This window comes from Ambystoma mexicanum, chromosome 11, assembly GCF_040938575.1.
Source record: "Ambystoma mexicanum isolate Mex_15411 chromosome 11, UKY_AmexF1_1, whole genome shotgun sequence".
NCBI lineage: Eukaryota > Metazoa > Chordata > Amphibia > Caudata > Ambystomatidae > Ambystoma > Ambystoma mexicanum.
This window is the reverse complement of record NC_090934.1, coordinates 1,369,365,025-1,369,386,957: the sequence shown is the minus strand read 5'-3', so window position 1 is coordinate 1,369,386,957 and position 21,933 is coordinate 1,369,365,025. Positions and strand designations below refer to the sequence as shown.

The 21,933-nt window shown below is 47.2% G+C and overlaps 1 protein-coding gene across 4 annotated transcripts in view; it reads right to left on the bottom strand.

Annotated features, from left to right (window-relative positions):
- SPPL2A (signal peptide peptidase like 2A) overlaps positions 1 to 21,933 on the bottom strand; it is an 846,443-nt gene that overhangs the window by 597,393 nt on the left and 227,117 nt on the right. For all 4 annotated transcript variants that reach the window (XM_069624951.1, XM_069624952.1, XM_069624953.1 and 1 more), the window contains exon 4: positions 12,140 to 12,229. In XM_069624951.1, coding sequence (XP_069481052.1) covers positions 12,140 to 12,229 — 90 coding nt within the window. The remainder of the gene's footprint in view (positions 1 to 12,139; positions 12,230 to 21,933) is intronic.

The window sequence follows — 21,933 nt, the reverse complement described above, 5'->3', positions numbered from 1 at the left end:
ATAGCACTTTGTACCTCCAGGGTGGTGGTCGGGGTATTCAATATTTCCAGGTGTTCCTAAGTTATGGGAGGGTGGGGGAGGGCGGCTAAGTATTCATTTATTGCTGAGGTAGAGCTGTCTCCCTCCGCCGTGTATAGTTTCATGTAGAACATTGAAAAGCGGCTCGCAATCTCGTGAGGCTTTGTAAGTGCAGCTCCACACTCATTGATTTTGCGTACCGCTCTGTCCGCTCTCTGCTTTTGCAGAGGATTTGCAAGCTTTGTGCGGGCTTTGTCCCCTTTCTCGAAAAATGTCTGTTTAAGGCATCTATCCTGCGTAAGTGCTTTCCAATTCCATATGTCCCGCAATTCTTCCCTTAATCCCTTAATCTGGCACATCACTTCTTCACCCTGGGCCGGGTGTTTTTGAAGTTCTCGTTCTAAACGAGAGATGTCCGACCTGAGCTTTACCTCCCTTTGCTGCCTGAATCTTTTCTTGGATGCCCCCTCTGCTATCAGAATTCTCCTTATCGTGGCCTACCCAGCTTCCCAGACTGTGTTCAGCGACATCCCATCCACATCATTCGTTTCAATATAGCTTATAACAGCGTCAGCTAGGGTCCTCTGCTCTGACACAGAATCTCTACACAGAAAATCATTGCAGACCCACCGTCTTTCGGACTAAGGAGGGGGGCTGAGGTCCAAATCAAGCATGCATAGCTCGTGATCGGTCCAAGCCACCACTTCTATGGATGTTCTCAGAACCTCATTTTTGCTTTCAGCCCCCAACAAAAGGAAATCTATTCTTGAGAAAGTCTGGTGCTGGGGCAATAAAAAAGTGAAGGCTTTCCCACCAGGACTGCTCGTACGCACATGTGTCGATTAAGCGGTGCTCCCTTAACTGGCCAAGGAATCTGTCCCCCTGTAGGTTGCTTTGTGGATGCGCGTTTTGCCGCACCGAGTACCAGTCCAGCTCACGCTCCGCTATCACATTAAACCCCCCCCCCCACAGACCAATGTACCCACTTTCCAATCATCCAAAAAATCCAACAGGAGTGCAAAAAACCCTGATTGGTTCTGGGTTGGGGCATAAGCTAAGCAGAGAGTAATCAAACACATCCTTAGTCTCCCCTTAAGAGCAACGTATCTCCCCTGGGCGTCTCTGTGTGTCTGCTCTATTTGGAGCCCCAGAGATTTCCTATACAGGATCCCAACACCTCCTCTTTTTTGGGGGCCGGAGGCCCATATTGTGTCTCCAATATCCCTTCCCAAAATCCTGCACTACCCTCCCCGGGAGTATTTGGTCTCTTGCACAAACAGCACCTCCAGTCTAGATTGTCATGCCAACATAGACCTTTTTTGTGGCGAGTTAAGGCCCTTCACATTCAGGGTTCCAAAGACTATACTATCAGGTCCCGCCATGTTGGTAAGTGATCATCTTGTGTGCAGCCTTTGAACCTTGCAACTTAATTGGAGGACGTATTCCTTCATTTGCTATAATACAGTTATCTTGCTTTGCTAATGCTGAATATAAACGTGTTACAGAATTGTGATCCTGATAACCCTCTTCGTTTGGCTGAACGTCCCCCCCCCCTTCCCTTCCCCTCCCCGAGGAATGCAAAAGGTTGCATTCCCTTTCTCAAAAAGAGAAGCCCTATACTAAGAAGGGCCACTCCGGTGAGGCCCCTCTCCAGGCAAGTATTCAAAACGTGAACTTGTATGCAGGGACATGCAAATGGAATATTATGCAGAGGCAGAAGTCAATCATATTCATCCCTCATTTATCCAGGTTATCGCTCCCTAGTGAAGCGTTCCAGCAGCTGAATGTGTGGCTTGCAGAAGCCAGAAGAAAGGATACAGAACAAAAATAGGAGCAATTTCACTCGTCGTGGGGTATTCAGACGTTTATATTTCCACTTTGTTTGCGCCCGGCTTCTTCTTGGGAGTTTTGGCACTGGGTCCTGTTGCGGCCCTGTGGGCCTTCTTCAGCTGTCCTTGTCTGAGCCTGCGGCACGGCCCCAGAGGTGCTGTAGCACTCTTTGTGCTTCTTCTATTGTAGTGACTCTGAAGTCCTGGCCGCTGAACTCGAACGACAGTGAGAAGGAGTGGCCCCATCGATAATGAACTCCCTTTTCCTGCAGCCAGGTTGTGAGGGGGCGGCATTCTCTTCTCTTAGCCAAAGTCATTGCCGAAAGGTCCAGATAGAGCTTTACACTTGAGCTCTTAAATTCCATCGTTTCTTTTTCTCGTGCTGTCAGTAAAATATCCTGTCGTTGGGCATAATAATTGCATTTTACAAGAAGCGACCGGGGTCCCCGCGGGGGGCCCCTGCTCTGTGCCCCCTGTCGAATTCCAGCTTGGGGGGGGGGGGACTTACTTCACTGTATAACGATAGAATCAAGGCAGTAACCTTGCCTTCCAGGCTCTCTGTGGTTTCCCACTGCTCTTCAACCAGGCCCATGATTTGAATATTTGACCTTCGCTCCCAATTTTCGAGGTCATTGAGCTTTGCTTCAATGTCCCTTTCCTTCTGCTCCAGGTCTTGAAAGCGGGCTTCGTACTGCATTGACGTGATGTCTACGGATTGCTGGTTGTTTTTCGACGGCATCCAGTCGGTCTTCCACCTTGGCCATTTTGGTCTGCAAGTCGGAGACGGTTTCCGTGTGACTTTAGTTGGTGGATCTAATCTCAGAGCAGGAGCCTTATGTCCGACTTAGTGGCACTATCAAGGTTGTTGCCTGGAATTTCTGAAGAGCTCTGGACCTCGTCTGAGTCCATGCCGGTGTCATCTCTGCTGAATGTTCACAACGTTGCTAGGGTGCGTGGGTCCTGCTTCCTCCCCCCGGTAGCATCAGTGATTCACTGCCACTGCTGGAATACAATGATCACTGATGAGTGGGCCCCCGGGGGACGGTGTTGAGCATAACTACTTTGGAGGAGGAGTGCCTGCCCCCTTCCACTGCAATTTTGCTGACGGGGAGGGTCTAGACAAGGATAATGTTAATCTGTACTTCCACCCCTCTCTCTCCTCTGGGCGCACCTCAGGGTTACCCCCGGGAGGGGGAGTGTTTATCGGTCTTTTCACAGTGCCTTGGGTCCGTTAGTGCCTAGGGAGCGTCGAGGCGTTGAACAAGGTTAGCTGTTCGTGGCAGCGTTTGATGCTGTAGGTGGGTGGCCAGCTGCTGCAATCGACAGTCACAGGTAATTGCCTCCTGAGGTGTGGGGCTAGTGTCTGATATTCCCTCTAATGCCCGGCTTACTTAGTGGGGGGTCAAAAAGGTTCCTCAGGGCCCCGGTCCACGTTCTATGGGTGTGGCTAAGAGGGTCCTCACATTAAGTGGTGTGCTGTATTGAGTGATTAGGCATCCTGTGCTTCAGTTATTTCAATTTGGAGGTGCTCATTCAGCTTGGATGATTCATTGCTAAGGAGTCTTATTATAATATTTTCTTTCTCTTTTTCTTCTCCTTTTGGTTTTTTTTTTAAATTGCTGCGGTGCGGAGTTCGGGATGTCCCGAGTAATGGGTTGCAGTGCACGGCCTGGGAAGGCTGCCTCTTCGGGTGCTGCTTTGCCCAAAGGAGAACCATGCTGGGTGGCCCATCCGCTCAGTGTGCCTGCAATTAAAGGGGCTCCACTCCGGAGGATGACCACAAGTGTTCCCGGCTCATATGCGATTCAATGTCAAACGGGGGAAGGCCTACCGCGGCGGCGGTCCGTCCGATTCCAAGTGTGGGGACCAACTGCTTTGCGAGCTTCGAGGGGCTCTTAATGCTCGAGAGCTGCCTGATCAGTGAAGAGCAGAAGGCTTAGTGGGAGGGGAAGGGGGCCGACAGGTTGTGCTCGGTCCCGACCCCCAAAGTTCTTACCGGGTGTGTGGCTGGGCAACCGCAGCTGCCGCTCACCACTGGACGCCTGTTGTAGGGCTTCCCTGATGCTCACGCAGGCTCGACCAGGCTGGGACTTCCAGTTCCTCACCAGCCAGGAGCCTGTAGCGCGTCCGCCATTTTTTAAATATCTACTATGAGGCCCGCAGCGCTTCATGCTGACTTTTCTGCTCCGGTTCTTTAGCGGTTTTTCCTGGCACTTCGTCTGCCGCTGCTCTGTCAATTCCTGATGCTGAACGCTGCATTCTTGGGCTGTAGGCTTCATTTTTCTGCGTTAATTCCAAGCATGATCTAGCCTGCAGAGGGAGACGATGGATTAAGCTTCCATCACGTCTTCACCCCTGGTGGTCTCCCTACTTTTTAAAGTTGGTAGTAATATTATTTTTTAGGGAGTAAAATATTAAGTCCCATTCAAAATGGGAGTATTTTATAAGCGAATACAAATATGTTTTAACTGTGAAACCTAAATGTTTTCGTAAAAATATTTCTTTGCACCTAGTTTATTCATCCACATTAAGAGAGCCATTTTGACATCTTCCTATCAGGCAGTGATAATCATAGTTTCTTCCTGTGGTAATTATAAGTTACTCACCGTAGTGACTAACGTACTCCTAGTCCATGGTCACCTTTTCTCCATACTGCATGGGGCGTCTCTCACTAGGGACGGGAAACGGAACCTTTTTCACCAGAAAAAATAGTTTACCCTTTAAATTTAGAGGTGTGCGTGGGCGTGGCCCTGGGAGCATGTGCTCCCCTGACTCCGCCGCCACTCCTCAGTCCCCTTTGATGCGTCGACAATATTACCATTGCCTAATGACACCAGTTTTATTAAGGGGGGGGAAGGTGGGACGTATGGAGGAAAGGGGACTATGGACTAGGAGTACATTAGTTACTACGATGAGTAACTTATAATTACACCTACGTCCCGTCCCGGTTCCTCCATACTGCATGGGCGATAACAAATGAATGTTGTACAAAAAGCAGGAGGTAACAGTTTCACAGTACAAGCTGCGGAAACTTTGGAACTCCATGCCTCTGACTGAGCGGAACCGTCCTATTGGACATTTAGAAAACATCTGAAACATTGGCTCTTTGTACAGGAGCTATAATACTCTTTCGCTCCTTTGCTTACGACTGCCCTGTAATGTATCTCTTTGTACTCCTAATGTATTGTAGTGTTTCTCCCATCTGCAAGTAACTATTTCAAGAATGTAATGTAATGTCTCTCCCTACTGCAATTAATTGTATCTTACAAATACGCCCAGATACCCTTGGGTTAGGTGCGCTTTATACATAAATAAAAAAAATGTAGCCCTTGGGTGGAGAGGTGACCCTCAAGTTCCTTAACACTGCCTGACCAAATGCAGCATCCGACCTGGAGCTGGCATCCAAACAGCAGGGCTTGCAGAAGGCCGAAGGCGTAGCCCATGTAGCCGCCCTGCTGATGACCTGCCACGGAACGTGCCTCTGAAAAGCCACAACTGTAGACTTGGCTCTGATAGCATGGGTATGCACATTTGCCGGGAGCGGGTTGTGCTGCCCCGCATAGGCCTCCTTGATGGCCGCTACAATCCATCATGCTGTGGAGGCTTTCGAAGTTTGATAGCCTGTCCTTGACACACCGAAGGTGACAAAGAGCCTCTGATTTGCAGAAGCTCTTGGTCCTGTCCAAGTAGAATATTAGAGCGTGCCTGATGTCTAGAGAGTGCAGAACCTTCTGAGCATCGTCCTTAGGGTCTGGGAAGTAAGTGGGTAAGAGTATCTCCTCATTCAGGTGAAAAGAGGAGATCACCTTTGGTAAGAATGCGGGGCGAGTTCTAAGCACCACCTTGTCCTTATGGAAAGTAGTACAAGGCAGCCACCAGTGCCTGTATTTCACTGACCCTGTAAGGCCCACCAGTAGGGCGGTCTGAAAAGTGACTAGCTTAATGTCCGCGGACGCCACGAGTTCGAATGGTTTATGAACCGAGGCGCCCAAGACCATGTTAAGGTCCCACACCAGGTGTGGCTTCTTGATAGGCAGGTAGAGCCTCGTGAGACCCGCCAGATGTCTTTTAACCACCGGATTAGAGGAAGAAAATACCTCCCCCTCCGAGTTCCGGTATGCTCAGATTGCAGCCAGATAGGTGCGACATGTGTTCACCTGCACCACTGAGTGTGTGAGGCGTGCCGAGAAGGATAGAACATTGTCCAGTGTGCAGGTCAATGGATCAACCTCCTTTGATGCAGCTCAGTGGCAGAACCTAGTCCACTTGCTTTTGTACTGGCTCCTGGTAGGATCGCTTCTAGCGCCCTGTATAATGTCTAGGTTAGCCTGTGAAAGATGTAGATGCCTTAGTGTTACCTGTTCAGGAACCACGCTGCAAGGGCTAGCGTCTGGGGGGCGGGGTGGATGACCGTGCCTCCCTGTTGTGAGAGTAGGTGAGCTGGGCCCAGCGGAAGGTGCACCGGGGCCTGTTCCGACAGGCTGAATAGTTCCGAGAACCATGGCCTCGCGGGCCACCACAGAGCTATCAGGATGACACGGAGGTGCCGGGCCTCCCTGATCTTGCAGATTACCCTGTGAACCAGGGGAGTGGGAGGGAAGGCACACGCGTTCATGTTGTCCTATTGTATCTGCATAGCGTCGCCCAGAAAGCCCCAGTCGCGTCTATGCCAGGACACAAACTGGGGGCATCTCCTGTTGGACCAGGTGGCAAAGAGATCCACCTGAGGATGATCCCATCTGTTGAAGATCTCCTTAAGGACTTGTTTGTTCAAATGCCATTCGTAGTTGTCCACACCCAGTCTGCTTAACCTGTTTGCCTCCAGGTTGGACTCCCCCGGGAGGTGGATTGCAATCACGTGCACGTTGTTCTCCACAGCCCACTCCCAAATGCTGACTGCCAAGGTGCATAGGAGAGGAGACTTGGTGCCACCCTGCTTGTTGATGTAATACATGCTGGTGGAGCTGTCGGTTTGAATGAGGATCGTATTGCCACTGATCATCGGAGGGAAGGCTTTGAGAGCAAGCCAGATGGTCATAAACTTGAGCCAGCTGATGTGAGCCTTCTGCTCCTGAAGAGACCAAACTCCATGGACACTGTAGTTGTCCAGGGTGGATGCTTAGCCCTCCAAGGAAGAGTCTCTGGTGATGGTAACCTGCAGTGCTGGCTGCCTGAAGGGCCTGCCTATCCTCAAGTTGTAGTCTGTGCTCCACCAGACTAGGGCCTGGTGGAGATGGGGAGGAATGCTGACAAGTTCCGCCTGGGAACCCCTCTACTCACTCCAGCAGGCTGCGAAGTGTAGTTGCAATCGTCTCATTTTGAGCTTTGTGTATGGTACTGCCAGTAGACATGCCGCCATGATACCCAAGAGGTGTTGGTACCACCATGCCGAGGTCCCAGCTCTGCTGAGAAAATGTTCTGCAACACTTTTGATGGTTGTGATCTTGTCCTCCGAGGGGAAAATTCTCTCGGAGCCTGTATCCCAGATGAGGCATAGAAATGTAGATTCTGCATAGGCTCCATCTGTGACTTCTTGAGATTGATGGAAAATCCCAATTTGTGTAGCGTACTCATGAGGGCAGAGGCTGTGTGATGGACCGCCTCCGGGGATCCCACCCTGATGAGCCAATCATCTAGGTATGGATTGAGATGGTGACCATGGGCCCTGAGAAGGGCTGCAAGGGCATTCATAAGTCTGGTAAAGACCCTGGGGGCTGAATTGAGGCCAAATGGTAGAACCTTGTATTGAAAATGAAAGCCCATGATCCTGAACCTAAGGTGGGACCGAGGAGGCTGCCAAATAGGGACGTGTCAGTATGCGTCCTTCAGATCCAGGGAGCACATCCAGTATCCCTTGCACAGTGTCTCCGCGATAAGCACTGGGTTAACCATCTTGAAATTTTGAAGAGGGGTTGAAAGGTTCAAGGTGGAAAGGTCCAACACAACTCTCAGCCCAGCCTGGTTCTTCTTGTGTATAGCCAAAATCTGGGAGTAGACGCCCATACGCAGCTGGGACTTTTCCACTGCCTGACTCTCTTTGAGCGATCGAATTTCCGCCAATAGAGTTGCTGTTCCAATCTGTGGTAGTAGAGGGGAGGGAGGGACTGGTGGGTTGTAGCCCGTGGACACTACTGAGAGGATCCAGGGGTCTGCAAACCTTGTGCGCCAATATTGTGCATGAATGGCAAGCCTGCCCCCCACCGGAGACACGTGAATCCGGAGGAGATTATCATGCCTATTTTCCCTATGAGGTTGGGGCTGAGGAGGGAGATTGAAAAAAGACCTTATTCCCTGCCTTCTGCTGTTTATGGAGGTGCTGACTTGAAGACCGGCCCGTGCCTTGTCAGAACGCTGGTGCGTCTGGCTGTAGGTCTTGGCCGTGGACTTTGTGAGGATAGAGAAGGATTTTGCAGCGTGGGAACTGTTTTTCTTCTCATCAATTTCCTCATCGGTGGTGGAATGAGAAAGTTCGCTACCCTCGAATGGAAGGTCCAATATGCGCTCCCGGACGTCCGGGTTGAACTTGGTAGCCCGTAGCCAGGCAGTTCTTCTCATGTCCATAGCGGTGCAGATGGAACGGCCTGAGGTGTCTATTTGATGTCCTGCACCACCATTTTTGCTTCTGCAAGCCCCGCTTTGAAGCGCACCGGAAGTTCCGGAAGGAAGTTGGCTATTTCCCGCCAAAGCCTTTGATTTACAGCAGCGAGCATAGCATCCACATTAGACTGACGAAGGTGCAGCGAGGCGTTGGAATAGACCTTCTTTCCATATGCCTCCAAGATCTTCTCCTCCAAGCGCCGAGGAAGAGGTAGCCGAGCAAGACTGCGGCTTGGAGTAGAGTGAGGCTGCAGCAATCACAGAGGAGTGTGGTTGAGGGTGTCCCAAAGGCAAGAGTGGATCCCCCTCCACTTGCCTGGACTTGGCGTTGAGGTGTGTTGAGGTGCCGATTGGTAGGCTGTGCTGAATGAGGTTTAAGCCATCCCTTTTTGGCCAAGGCCACAACATTCTTCTGCATCGGAATCCCCATTCTAGCCACGCGGCATACAGTGAGGACCTTCACCAGGACCCCCGCCTCTTGTTGTTCAACTTTGGGTTGTGGAAGCCCCAAGTATTCGGCTAGACCTGCAAGCCGTTCAAGGAATGCCTTGGCCGAAGACGGTGTGTCGGGGTCCTGCTCCTCATCAGTATCCGCCAGGGTGTCCTGCTGGTTCGGAGCAGGTGGAGGAGTACTGGGCGCCGAAGGCTGAGGTGTGCTGACCAGTGTCAGAGGCTGCTCTGCTGTGGAGGCTGGTGCGGAACCACCTGGGCTGCGGGAGGCAGGGGTGCCGGAACCGTGGGGACCGGCATGGCCAGTGGGGGCTGCGCGGTGGCCTGAGGTGCTGGAGCCATAGGAGGAACGACAGTGGGCACTAGCGGCAGGACTAGAGGCAGCATGTCCCCGATCACATCCCGAAGGATGGTTCCAATCTAAGGGGACCTTATAAGAGTGAGGAACTTTTTGAAAAACCTGTCCTCACAGGCGCTAGGTGGTGCAGGAGTAGGAGCAGGGCCTTGAAGTTGCTGACGTCTGGGCGTACTCTGTCTTTCTGCATGCAGGGTGTATCTGCCCTGCGCCGCTGAAGGATATGCTGTAGGCCACGTACCTGGTGAAGTCCAGTCCCACCTGGAAACTCGCTCCCCTACCTGCTCCCCAAAGGGGGATGGCATCGGACGGGCAGCCATTTTGTCTGGCGCAGCGGCCACTTTGTCAGGTTGCATGCCACGTGCCTGTGTTGTGGTGCTTGCCGATCTGAGCCCCGCCTCCTCCTGGACTCTCGGCGGTGGAGCTTGAGGCCAACCCTGCACCTCAGGATGGGGCATGGTAGCCGTTGTGCCCTCGGCTGTGTCGCCGGTAGTGCTGCGTACAGGGGCCCCCTCAGACATACGTCCGGTAGTAGGGCATAGCCCCTTGGGTGTACACCTAGTAAAAGAACCTTGCAGTCCCTCAGCGACATCACCGGCAAGATCTGGTGACCCCTCGTCCTGGTGGCTGGTAGCAGAAGCAGCCTCCGTACCTGTGTTGGTGTTAGAACCTGAACTGTCCCTCCCGCTCGGACGTTTCCTGAGGAAGGAGTCGTCCTTGCGGGTGCGGATGAAAACAGTGGCCCTACCTTGGGCCTTGAAGTTCATCAAATCCTCTGAAGGCGATCGTTCGAAGAGGTCTCTCCATCAAGCTAACCTGTCCGTCAGAGCGCGCAGTGTAAGCACGCCACACACGGTACAACCCTCCCAGACGTGATCGGGCCAAGGCAGCAGAGTCGAACGTAGGGAAGAGCCCCTCGCAAACTGGACACCTGCGGCATGCGCCGGGGAGGAGCGTGGCGCGAGAGGTCCGAGTACCTGATTAAAGATCAAAAGACAACGTGGAATTACAAGGCTCGAGCCAAATCCAGGAGCGCTGGCAAAAGCGGTCCACTCCCGACGATGCGGAAAAGAGGACTGAGGAGTGGCATCGGTAGGCGGAGTCAGGGGAGTGCATGCTCCCAGGGCCGCACTCCCACACGCCACTAAATTTAAAGGGGAAGAAGATTTTGTCTGGTGAAAAAGGTTGCATCTAATGTCCCTAGCGAGTGACGCCCCATGCAGTATGTAGGAAAGGGGACGGGACGTAAGAGTAATATGTGCACTACTGGTCCAAAGCTATCTTTGCATCTGTGTGGATGTAAACAGGGGCACTCGGTCCTATGTATCTGTTTGCCATTTTGTGTTGGGAGTTTTTACTCCCCATTTTGTTGGGGGTATTTGTCTATTTTTAGTGAGTAAAAGTAGATGCTACATACCTTATCTGTAGGGCCGATTGTGGGTGTGGGTTTACGGGTGGTATCACTAAGAGATACTTGTGACCGCGACAAGGAGGAGGTGGGTATATAATAACAAGGGATAGTGACAGAGACAAAGTGGTTCCAGAAAGAGTGGACAAAGGTGACCAGAGGAAGCCGAGGGAGCTTGAAAGGAGTAACACTGCTTCACTGAGGTGTTGAGAGAGGTGGAGGGAGAAGGTAACAGGAGACCGCATTATATGAATGTGTTGACGGTCAAAGGAGGTGGTGTTAATATACAAGCAAGCCCGACTAGAGGGAGGACAGGCTACTTTGAACCGGGGTAAAGGACCAGGAACTCAAGAAAATCTATGGATGGTAGAGGAGATCTGAGAGTGAACCCTGTAGACCAGTGACCAGCAGCACTGGTCCACAGTGACTAGTCAGTCGCCTAAGCAGAGGGCAAGAACGATTCACATAGCAATGAACTGAGACTTGCAACGAGGGTGGTGGGAACCCCCTGGCCAGAAAATACTGGGCAATGACGTTCAAGAGTAACCAAAGGCTAAGAAGGGCTGAGAACTGTAAAGGGACCAGGGAAGACATTTTGGGAGGCGGCCCATGGTTGGAGAGGACCCACTAAGAACTATCCAATACGTTTACTATTTAGATACAGGTTTGATTAAGTTGGCACACTGTGTAATCACATCCAAAGTACAAAATGTGGTCTGCATATGTGCTGCAGTCTAGCTAAAACCCTTAATGATGTTGATGATGCCCTTTCATTTGATCATCCAAAATGTTTCTCACAACCCTGTAGGCAATCCATAATGCAGCAGTACACCTTGTTTCAGAAACCAGCCACAGCAACAATATCACTCCATTGCTGTTTTTTTGGAACTGCTCTCTTAGAAGCCCAGTGTGTCTTCAAAACCCTCTGCAAACTTTGAATGTCATACACCGCAATACCCAAAACAAAAAGAATTCGGCAAAAAATGTCTACTCTGAGATAAGCAGTCGCTGCTCACTATGGAGAAATTTGAATTAAAACTTGGATCTTTAAAAAAAGAAAGCAAGAGTCAAATCACACAGATGCTGGTCGTGAAATGAGACCATGATAAAGCAGACAGCACAGCAATGTTGAATAAGCATGTATGACAAATACAGTAGATTGCTCTCAAAAGATTAACAAGCCAAAAGCGGATATAAACAGAGTACCAGCTAGCATCTCCACTTTTCTAACAAGTAGTGAACTTACACCTATGAGCGCTCATCTTAAGTGACAAAAACATAGCATATCCATACCCTCCTTTGTACACTCTACCTTTCCCCTAAACCCATATCCAACCCTGGCTCCCTAAAGCCGTTATGTTTTCTGCATGTTGCAGGCGAAAGACTCAATAAATACATAAAATAAAAATTGGTCGCGTTTTAAAAGGTGCTGCATTCATGCTTCAGAGTGACGTAGGCCATGGTAATAGCCAAGGTACCCACCTTTTGCATATCCATCACATCACCGAAGCGAATGGCAGCAACAGGAATTTTGACATCTTGAAACAGAGTCTTGTTATCTGTGGGTGTAATCTAAGAAGGAAGAACAATTAATTACATTGCAGTTTGTGTGAACTCCAAGACTCTGCACACGTTATATTCTGCACAACATGAAACATTCATCATCAACTAAACATTGAATGATACTGAATTTGACTAAAAAGGTTACATTATGCTTTAAAAAACAATTTTCAGTGGACAGATAGTTGCCTTCATTTCTGATTGTCTGCTTTGAGGCAGGTTCGAAGCATACAAAGTTTATATCCTTGGAAATGAAGGCTTTCTGCCGATGTTTAGCATATCATTGTGGGCATGCAGAGGAGAGCTGTAGCAAGAGTGGTGGAGAAGTTTGGAACAGACCAACAACGTTGATCATGAAGATCAGCTCTTATTTATTGTAAAATATTGAAATTTCGCAAAAATGTTTAATGTTAACTGAATTTCTAAAGGGTATGTATAGCAAGATCTGGTGAAGTTGCTGGTCTCAAAACACAAAGGGCCTGATTACAAGTGTGGATATATTTCACCCGATAAAACTTCCAAATGTGTTAACTGATAGCGCATGCTGCAATTACCTGGGTGGGCCGGTAAGTCTGCATTATTAAGAATCACGCAGACCATATTACCATTCTTCCCCATTTTGGAGTCTCATAGGTCTCCATGGGGGTCCGATAATTACCACTGCACCCAGTAATTACCACATGTGGTACTTTTTTTTTGTATACGGTTTAAATTAAACCTTTACAAATTTATATTCAAAACACAAACAGATAAAAGAGAGCATATACAATAGCCACTTTGCAGAAGTCCATAACATGATGCCAACTAATTATCAAATTAAGATGTGGCTGCAGAGTACACAATCAAATAAACATTCCATAATGTCAGTAGTTAATCATAATAGTTCATCATAGTACTTTTCCCAAAACATGAGTTAATAGCAGGAAGAGTTTCAACTAGAAGTCTATACCTAACACAGAAGGTTGGGTATCTGATCCCAGTGAGCCCTTTCCCAAATTAACAGAGCAGACTAGTAAAGGTAATTTACTCAGTTCTTCAAGATATTGAGGATTTGAATGAAGCCTGACAGAGCCAGACCCTCATGCACATTATGTACACTAAGGCAGAGCTTCCATAAAATATCTTCACTACAGCCTAGGTGTTAGATATGCAGAGCCAGCACATATTTTGTCCTTAGTGTATTTAAAGAATCACACTCCAAAATTAAGTGTTTTATCGACTCTGGTTTATGATTGCAGAATCTACATCTAGTATCATCCTTGGTTATTTGGTTTTGCCTAAGCAGTATTTCCTTTGTCAGAAGTAGATTCCACCTTAGCCTGAGTAACAACCCACGGTAGTAGCGGTTAGGAAATTGGAGCAGGATAGTGGCGAGGGAGCCTCAGAGTTTATGCTCGTGGGAAAGGTGATTCATGGATGCATAGGAGTGAAAAGCATCCATTGTCAAAATCCAGTCAGAATCCAACAGAAACCTTTTAGGTTTCAAGGGATTCTTAATCAAGGTCTCCAGATCAGAGCCAATATTAGAGAGTATAGTTTCACATCTAGTTTTAAGGTCTAACATATCAATAGAGGAGTTCATATTATCACCCAACATCTGATATAAGGAGTCGGGAATTAGGGCCACAAGCTCGGCATATAGTGTAAATAAGCGCCACTGCACCAGGGCCCATAATGATATGGACCCCAGTTCGTACCTAATTGCTGCCAATGGTACTGCGTTTGGGACATCAAGGATCCTCCTCCAAAGCCTGTCCTCAATTTTATGCAGAGTTTTCGATATTCTATCAGTCATCAATTCAAGACCGTAAGTTATTTTGGGCACAATCTTCCCTTCGAAGAACATTATGGCCGGCATACAAAAGAACCTACCAAAGTTGCGGTCCATTTTCAACATCTGGGATTCTAACAGCGTGGCCTTTTGCATCAAGGCTTCAGTGACAAGTTTTAGACCTTTGTATGCTCCAAAATGAAATCCCAGGTATACAACACCCTCAAGTTCTTAACAGGCGTCCCTTCAATGTACCACATTGTGTTAGTGCTCTTCTTACTCATCCCATTGAATGCCAGAATTTTAGTTTTCCTCTGATTTATAATGAGGCCATTCTCTTTAGCATATCCCGCAAAGTTATTTAGCAGCATCTGCAGACCGACCCTTGTTAGATCAAAAATCAACAAGTCGTCTGCGTGGCCCAGCCATTAAATTTTAAACTGGCCAACTTTAGGGGCCATTAACCCTCCATCGATCAGACTGATCACACCATCTGACATATATTGGTTAAACAACCAAGGGGTGAGCACGCAACCTTGTCTGACCCCCCGGTGTCAGCTAATTCTTTCGGTAACATCCCCTTTTTGGCTCAGTCGTACTTAGATCCCACAGTTCTCATAGATCCCATTAATGAGCCTTAGCAGACCAGCCGGCATTCCCCATGCTGCCAATTTGGCCCAAAGTATGTTGCGATCTACACAGTCAAATGCGGCCGATAGGTCGATCATGGCCATGTAGGTGCAACCATTGGGGTTCTGCCAGAAGTCTTCTTGAATACATATAACGGCAAGCCCATTGATGTTAGTGGAGTGGCCCTTCCGAAAACCTGTCTGCAATATGTTGAGGGGGTGAGCAGTCGTGGCCCGATCTTCCAAGTGGTTAAGTAGGAAGGCCAAAAAGATCTTGCAATCGGCATCAATTAAAGAAATAGGCCGATAGTGTTCATAATGGTCCTTCCATTTTGGTTCAGAATGTTGATGTTTAAGTCAGTCCATCAGATAGCGTTCCCTGTCGCACTGATGACTAACTGCGGCTGACAACTAAATTCTCTAAGATTTAGTACCATATCGAAGGCTGCGGTCAGAATGCAGTGATCACTCCATGCACTCTTCATCACTGTAAACGTCACACAGCACTTCATCAGGTAATAATCTAAATAGATATAGTCTAAAAGGGAGGAGCTATTCCTTCTGTGCCAAGTATGCCATTCTGAGTTGTTAGTTTGAGAACATGACTTCCCCACCAGAGGCTGCAGACCACGTCCCAATCCCAAATACCAGGTTTTGCCAGCTTGTTGTTTAAAGTTATCACCTGTAGTCTCTGCAGGCAGGTCCCACAATTCCCATGGAGTTTTCTGGAATCCACAATCTCTATTTAAGTCGCCCACAACAAAAACTCTGCCATTCAAATACCTAGCAGTCCATTCATCAATGGAATTAGACACTTTCTCGATAAATGAGTCAATCCCTGAGATACCCGTGTGACAATACATATTCACACGCAAGATCTTCATGGAACCATCCTGGATGTGAACCACCCCTAGAGCCACAAAGGGTAACCTTTTTAAAGCAGACCCACTGAGGCCCATAGCATTCTCCACCGCAATTAGCAACCCCCCTGACGGCCTCCCTCCGATACTAGCTTTAACTTGTTGAGGGAAGATATTAAAGCCATCCAAAATGGGTTCTAATAGCAGCCAAGTCTCTTGCAGACAGATACAACTGGCCGCTCTTAAATTAGCCAAACAGATTGGGTTGGTAAAGAGATGGCTACTACTGGTACTTGTTTTGTGTGGCAGTAAAATTTGCACCAAAACCAGCAGATAAAATGTGTTTTAGAAACTCATAATTTAGCAGAGTGGTAAAACACCCAGTAACGGCAAGTACCGGTTGTTTTACCACTATTGTCATACTTGTAATAAGGCCCAAAGTTTGTTCTTTGGAAATCTTTTCCTAGCCTACTTTGTAATGGAAAATCAAATGTATTTTTACTATTTTATGGCTCAACTCGCACTACTCTTCTCCATGTTGCTTAAATGGCAGTGGTGAGCTACACATGATATAACCCTTCAATAAATAATAATGAGAACGCAAATGTATATTAAAGATATTTTTTTATTATTATTAATTATTTGTTTTGGTTTTAGAAGAAAAACCTTACAAAGAAAGACAGAAACTCCTTAGTGCAAAAACAAAGAGTAGAAACCCAAGACGAGAGCCAGAAAGATGAAAACCAAGAGATGACCAAGGAATAACCAAGGGTGACCCAGCTGAGACTGACCAATGCTCTCATTTTGCTCTTACGACTGGCTCATACCTGTTGAGCTTAAGAGTATGGAAAATGTTTCCAAAACTTTCACTATTGTAGCCATGAGCATTATTTCTTGGCCTGCGATTAGTCTATCCCAAAACAGATCACAATTTAAGCTCTCCTCTTTCGCCACAAATCTTCTGAGCAACAACAATCTTGTTTCCCAGGTGCCCTCACACTCCATTAGCAAGTGTTTGAGGGATTGATGGTTTGGAGGATCCCAGTGTCTGCAAAGTTTAATGGCTTTGTCACCCTGGTTTCTTCTGGCTAGTACTTCTCCTGAATATGCAATGTTGAGTCTTAGTCTCATAAATTTACTTCTTATGGCTCTGACTGGATACTTTTTGGAGGTAACAAGGAAGAGAACCCAATTTTCTATCTACTTTCAGAAAAAGGTTTGGAGGTTTAAGGTTTCTTACACCATCGATGGTAAAAATCCAGTCTTTTGTTTCCAGAAGCTTTTTTACTTTCATTGGGTTACAGATGAGGAGTTCTGGCGTTGTTTCACGCCTGGTCAATATGACTCCCACTTTCTTCTTCAGACCGTCGAGTTGCTTTGATTTTGCTTTTTTAAGGTGTTCATTTACGTCAGAGTAAAGAGTGAACTGACCGGCTGTTATTATTTCACGATACAAAGAGAGAAGTTTCCAATCGGCTCGTTTAGTGATTTTTTCCACAGAAGCCCCTCGACTTTGTCCCAGTTGTAATGCCAGAGCAGAGGCTTTGCTTCTAGTCCATAGAAGAGAACCAGGACTGCTTTAGCTATATATGATTTTAACGAGTGAAAGGAGTGAAAATTTACAAAATTTGCCATTCAATTTCTTCATTTGGGAGATCATATTTCTGGCTTTGTTCAGAATGTCTGTGGACACTTTGTTCTGAGAAGGGGAAGCTGTGATTTCATAACCAAGATAGGTAAGTTCTTCAACAAGGGGGACTAATTTTCCGTCCAAGGTCCATTTTCTAGAGCCCAGATTTTTTTTAGGATGTTTGAAGATGAGAATCTCGGATTTTGAAGGGTTGATTAGTAACCCATTTTGTGTAGCATATTCCCCTAATCTGTCCAGCAGAACTAGGTTGTCTGCGTACGACAACCAATGAATTCTCCTCCCATTTAGCCTTGGACAGGCCATTGAAGAGGATGCCAAGAAGTTTCCAAGATCGGACAGGAATAAATTAAAGAACAGGGGGGCTCCCAAACAACCTTGCCTCACCCCTTTAAGGACCTGTATTTTATCTGACAGATGACCCAGATCAGGGGCGTTGCTAGGGGTGGGCTAAGGGGGCTGTAGCCTCTGAGCTTTTGGTTGTAACCCCGGATAGAATCTCAGGAGCTACAGCCAAAAGACTAGCTAGCCCCCAGTCCCAACAGTACCGACATCAGTTTAGCCCCGGGTCTTTTCCAGACCTAGCAACTCCCCTGACCCAGATCAGCCAGCCTCACTCTTATGATGGTGTTTTTATGCAATTCCATGAGCATTGCTAGGAGAGAGGTTGGTATCCCCCAACTATGGAGTTTCCTCCACAAGAGTGATCCATCTACTAGATCAAATGCTTTGGACAAGTCAACCCAAGCGCCATACAGAGGAACTCCCTCTTGCTCACTAGAATTTTCACTGAGGAGGTTCAGGATAAGCCCAGTGAGACTGGTAGAGAGTCCTTTTCTGAATCCCATTTGATGTTGAGAGAATTTGCTTAGAGTCCACCCATGAAGTAAGATCCTTTAGCAACAGTCGCATGAAAATGTTGCTGTCAATGTCAAGGAGGGCGATAGGGCGATAGTTTGCTGGACTCAACCGATCGCCCCCCCCCAGCCCCCTTGTAGAATTTGATGACCAACGCGTTCTTCCATGATGGTGGAAATACCCTATTTTGCAGGATTTCATTGAAAAGGCGGTATAGCAGTTTAGCCCACATTTTTGGATTTTCTTTAAGGACCCGATAGGTTAGTCCGTTGGGGCCTGCCGCTTTCGATGTAGAGGATGACAGATTAAGCCCCACAATGTCCTGTTCCTCAGAAGTCAGAGACCAGTGAATATCTGGTGGCAAAGTGAGGTCAATGGACCCGGTTCGTTTAAAGTTGTTTGACATATGTGCCACCCACTCGTTCTCTGGGACCAGATTACAAAGAGAACTATTCTGACCGCTCTCTAATTGGGTCAAAGCCGCCCAAAGGTTTCTGCAATTATTTGCATTGAGTAGGTAGAGCATTTTCTCTTCATCTTCTTTTATTTTCAGATGTTTATGATTTTTTAACCAGTTTCTATAGGTTTGTTTAGCCAATCTTGAGTCTTCTTTAAGTATAGAAGGCCCGTCCAGCCCATTTCTTATACGACGCAATGTTTGTCTTAGGCTTCTTTTTTTTTGCGTTTCTTCATCAAAAGGGTGAAGATGTTCTTGTTTGCCTGCGGCCTTTATTGCGCTTGGCGGGCATATGGACCAAATAAAATTTCCACTCCGGGTGAAATTCATCCCGTCATAGTGAGGGAGGAACTTCGAGAAGTTTATTCAGTATTTTTCCACCCTGTTTGTACTTTGCTACTCTCAGTTTCCCTTTGCGACCTTCAATTTCCTGCGTGTTATTGGGGTGCCCAGACTTCTGTATGTCAAAGCTTGCGTGATCGCTTCCACCGTTCCAGTTAAGCGAAGGTTTTGGGCAAAGGACTAAGAGACCGGGAGAAACAAAGATGTAATCTAAAGTGGACTCTAGGGATCCTTGATGCCAGGTTGCACCTGCCATATCTTCCCCCCTGGGATTTACGTGGACCATTTCAAGATCCCAAGAGATCAGGAAGTCTCTCTACAGTTTTGATTTTCGTAATTTACCCAGCCTTGGTGGCGTGAGCAGGCTGCTCCTGGGGTGAATGCGATCTGTGTTTAGATCCCCTGCTATTAAAATATGAGCTCCCTCATAATCGGTTTTCACCATTGTAAGCACAGAATCCAGAATTTCTAGAAATTGCTGTAGTTTGGAATTGGCGGGATTCCAATAGATGTTAATAATTACAATGAGGAGGAGAGGGGCCTCCATTTCCACTTTTACTTTACAAGCTTGTATTCCCATTTCGTTATTACATAAAGATGTAATTTCTTTAATACTGGAATTTTTGAGTGCCATTATCATCCCGTCTGCTGGTCTTCCTTTTAATTTTTGTGAAGCTCGTAAATTTAAAATTGTGAAGCCCTCTATCTCGATGGGATTAACAAGCCATGTTTTCTAGAATAACAAAATATCATTTGAACCTCCTCTTTCACTTTCTTGCTTTTCAGAAAACTTGGGCCTCTTGTATTCCAGGATATTACACTTAAACCCCTTTGCCTAAAGACTGTTTTCCCCAGCACCCAGTTTCAGGATTATTTGGGATATGATCTCTGGGAGTTTGGCTATGAGGTTCTCTTCTAGATTTGATCCTACTGCCACGGTCCTGCCCATCTCTCTTGGGTTCCTCGTTGATGCTTCATTTTTTTGAGTTTCCTCTGCCCCCGTTGATTTTACACTAGGGTCAATCTCAAATAAGCCCTCCTCACTGGTCTTATAGACCATCAGGCCATCTTTGGCAAGGTCCTCTTTGTTATTAAATAGGGCTTGTTGGGCTCTTCTCGAGTTCAGACCAATTTCCACATAGAACTTATCCTCCCTTAGTGGAAATTTTACATACTCAATCACTTCTGATGAGAAAAGAAATAGGTTATGGTTTTTTTCTTTTAACTCAGAAAGTAACACAGATCTACAAAGTGATTTATTTTTGTTTTGTTTGACCAATCTCAACCACACCTTTGGGATTTTAAAATCTCCCCCATCCAGTTCATCATTTTTCTTTACAGGTGTAATATATGCAAATTCATCATTCCTCTGGGTGGAGAGGATGGGATTTCTATGTTTCCCCGAGCCATTCCGGCTATCAATCTCGTTTGATATAGGTCTGGAGCCCCCTTCTTCTTGGATATGAATCTGGAGCTGGGGGCAGTCTGGGCTGTTGGTAGAACTGATTTTTACAAAGGTTTCAAAAATATTGGAGCCAGTTTCACAACAGCTTTTTTAGACACTTTTATAGACTCCTGAATGAGATCATCTTGATGGATTCTTTGTGCCTTGTTTTTTTAAAAATATTGGGGCGATCTTCATGTTTCCGTGCCCCATTTTTTGACCTCGAGTCTTCAGGACCTTTTTTGGAGATGTTACAGGATCTGTTTGCAGACCAACACTAGATGTTTGTACCTTTGGACTCTGGGGATCAATATTTTGATGTGAGATACCTTTTTTTCCCCCTTTTTCCCCAGTGGCTAATTTGGAGGGGTTATTTTGATTCGGGCTGGAGCTCTTTTGTAAATCTGGGACCAGTGTGATAGATGCTATTGTTTTTAAAGATAATCATAAATGCCTTTCACAAGACTTACCTACATATGAATTTAGTACAACTGAACCCACCTCTGACCACTTTTTATTGTTTATTTTTAGAAAAGAAAGTCACAATCTCGCTGAAGTGCCAAGAATAAAGCAGAGGGTGTGTAACTTATCTGTACAGCATCCCGCTCTATGCATGCAAAGGAGAACACTTCTAAACACTACAGTGGGGAGTTAAGAAACTATTTGGATTCAAGAGAAACAATTTTAAAAAATCTATGAAAAATTGAGTGGAGGCCAGCCTACATGCCATGCAATTCAGGGGAAGGAGTGTGCATTTCAATCGATGTTCAGAGCATGCTTCAGTCATAGGGACTCGTTTGGTTGGTCCATCATCTCGGTTTGAGGTAAAAAGCCACCTATCCCTCCTCCCACTAAACTTTCCACAGATTCCACTGACATGCGTTCAGTTTCTTCTTGCAATACGGTCTCATTCAATAAATGTAAAGCTCCAGAGGCACTTGAATTGAAATCAACCTTCTCAATGTGAAAAGAAAAATCACACTGGCCCCATCTGTTGCCCGGGATCGGGCACTTCAAATGATACGCACACACACGGAGGGTTGACAGGAGCGTCTCTTTATTCAACCGCTACCAAAATTTAACTGGCGCCACAGCGCGCCTTTTCCCTCAACCGTACCCCCTCCTTCCTGCGTCATGTAGCTCCGCCTCTTACTGGGCAGGGCTTCCGTTAACCCTGTGATGGCAGGCAACACCACCCCCGGACAAATGTCCAAACGCCGCTTCAACATTCTTCGACCAATCTTGCTGGTCTCTTGATAACTCGTTGCGGTCTCTCATGTCGGACCTCTGCTCGACTGTCACCCTGGGCCCCCTCACTTTGATCTGTCCCGCCTGTGTCTTCCTGTGGCAGATTCCACGGGTCGTCGCTGGGAGCTCTTGGCTCTGGGGTGCTGGGTCTCAGAGGAGACTCATATTCTTCTCTTTTGACATAATGTTTGAACTGCTGACAGTTCCTCGTGATGACCTTGTCTTGGTCTTGTGCTGTCACCATTGTTCCTTTCACCGCTGTGATTCACATGGGGCTCGGAGCATACCGAGGGTCTGTCTTGCGTACCATAGGTTGCTGTACTAACACCTCATCTCCAATCTGAAAATCCTTGGTCGTTGCTTTGCGTCTGGCGTCGGTGTCTTGCCTCGCTATTCGCTTCCCTTCGGCATCCCGCTGCAGTATTTCTGTATCCGGGCCTTCTGTTCTTGACGGATTCC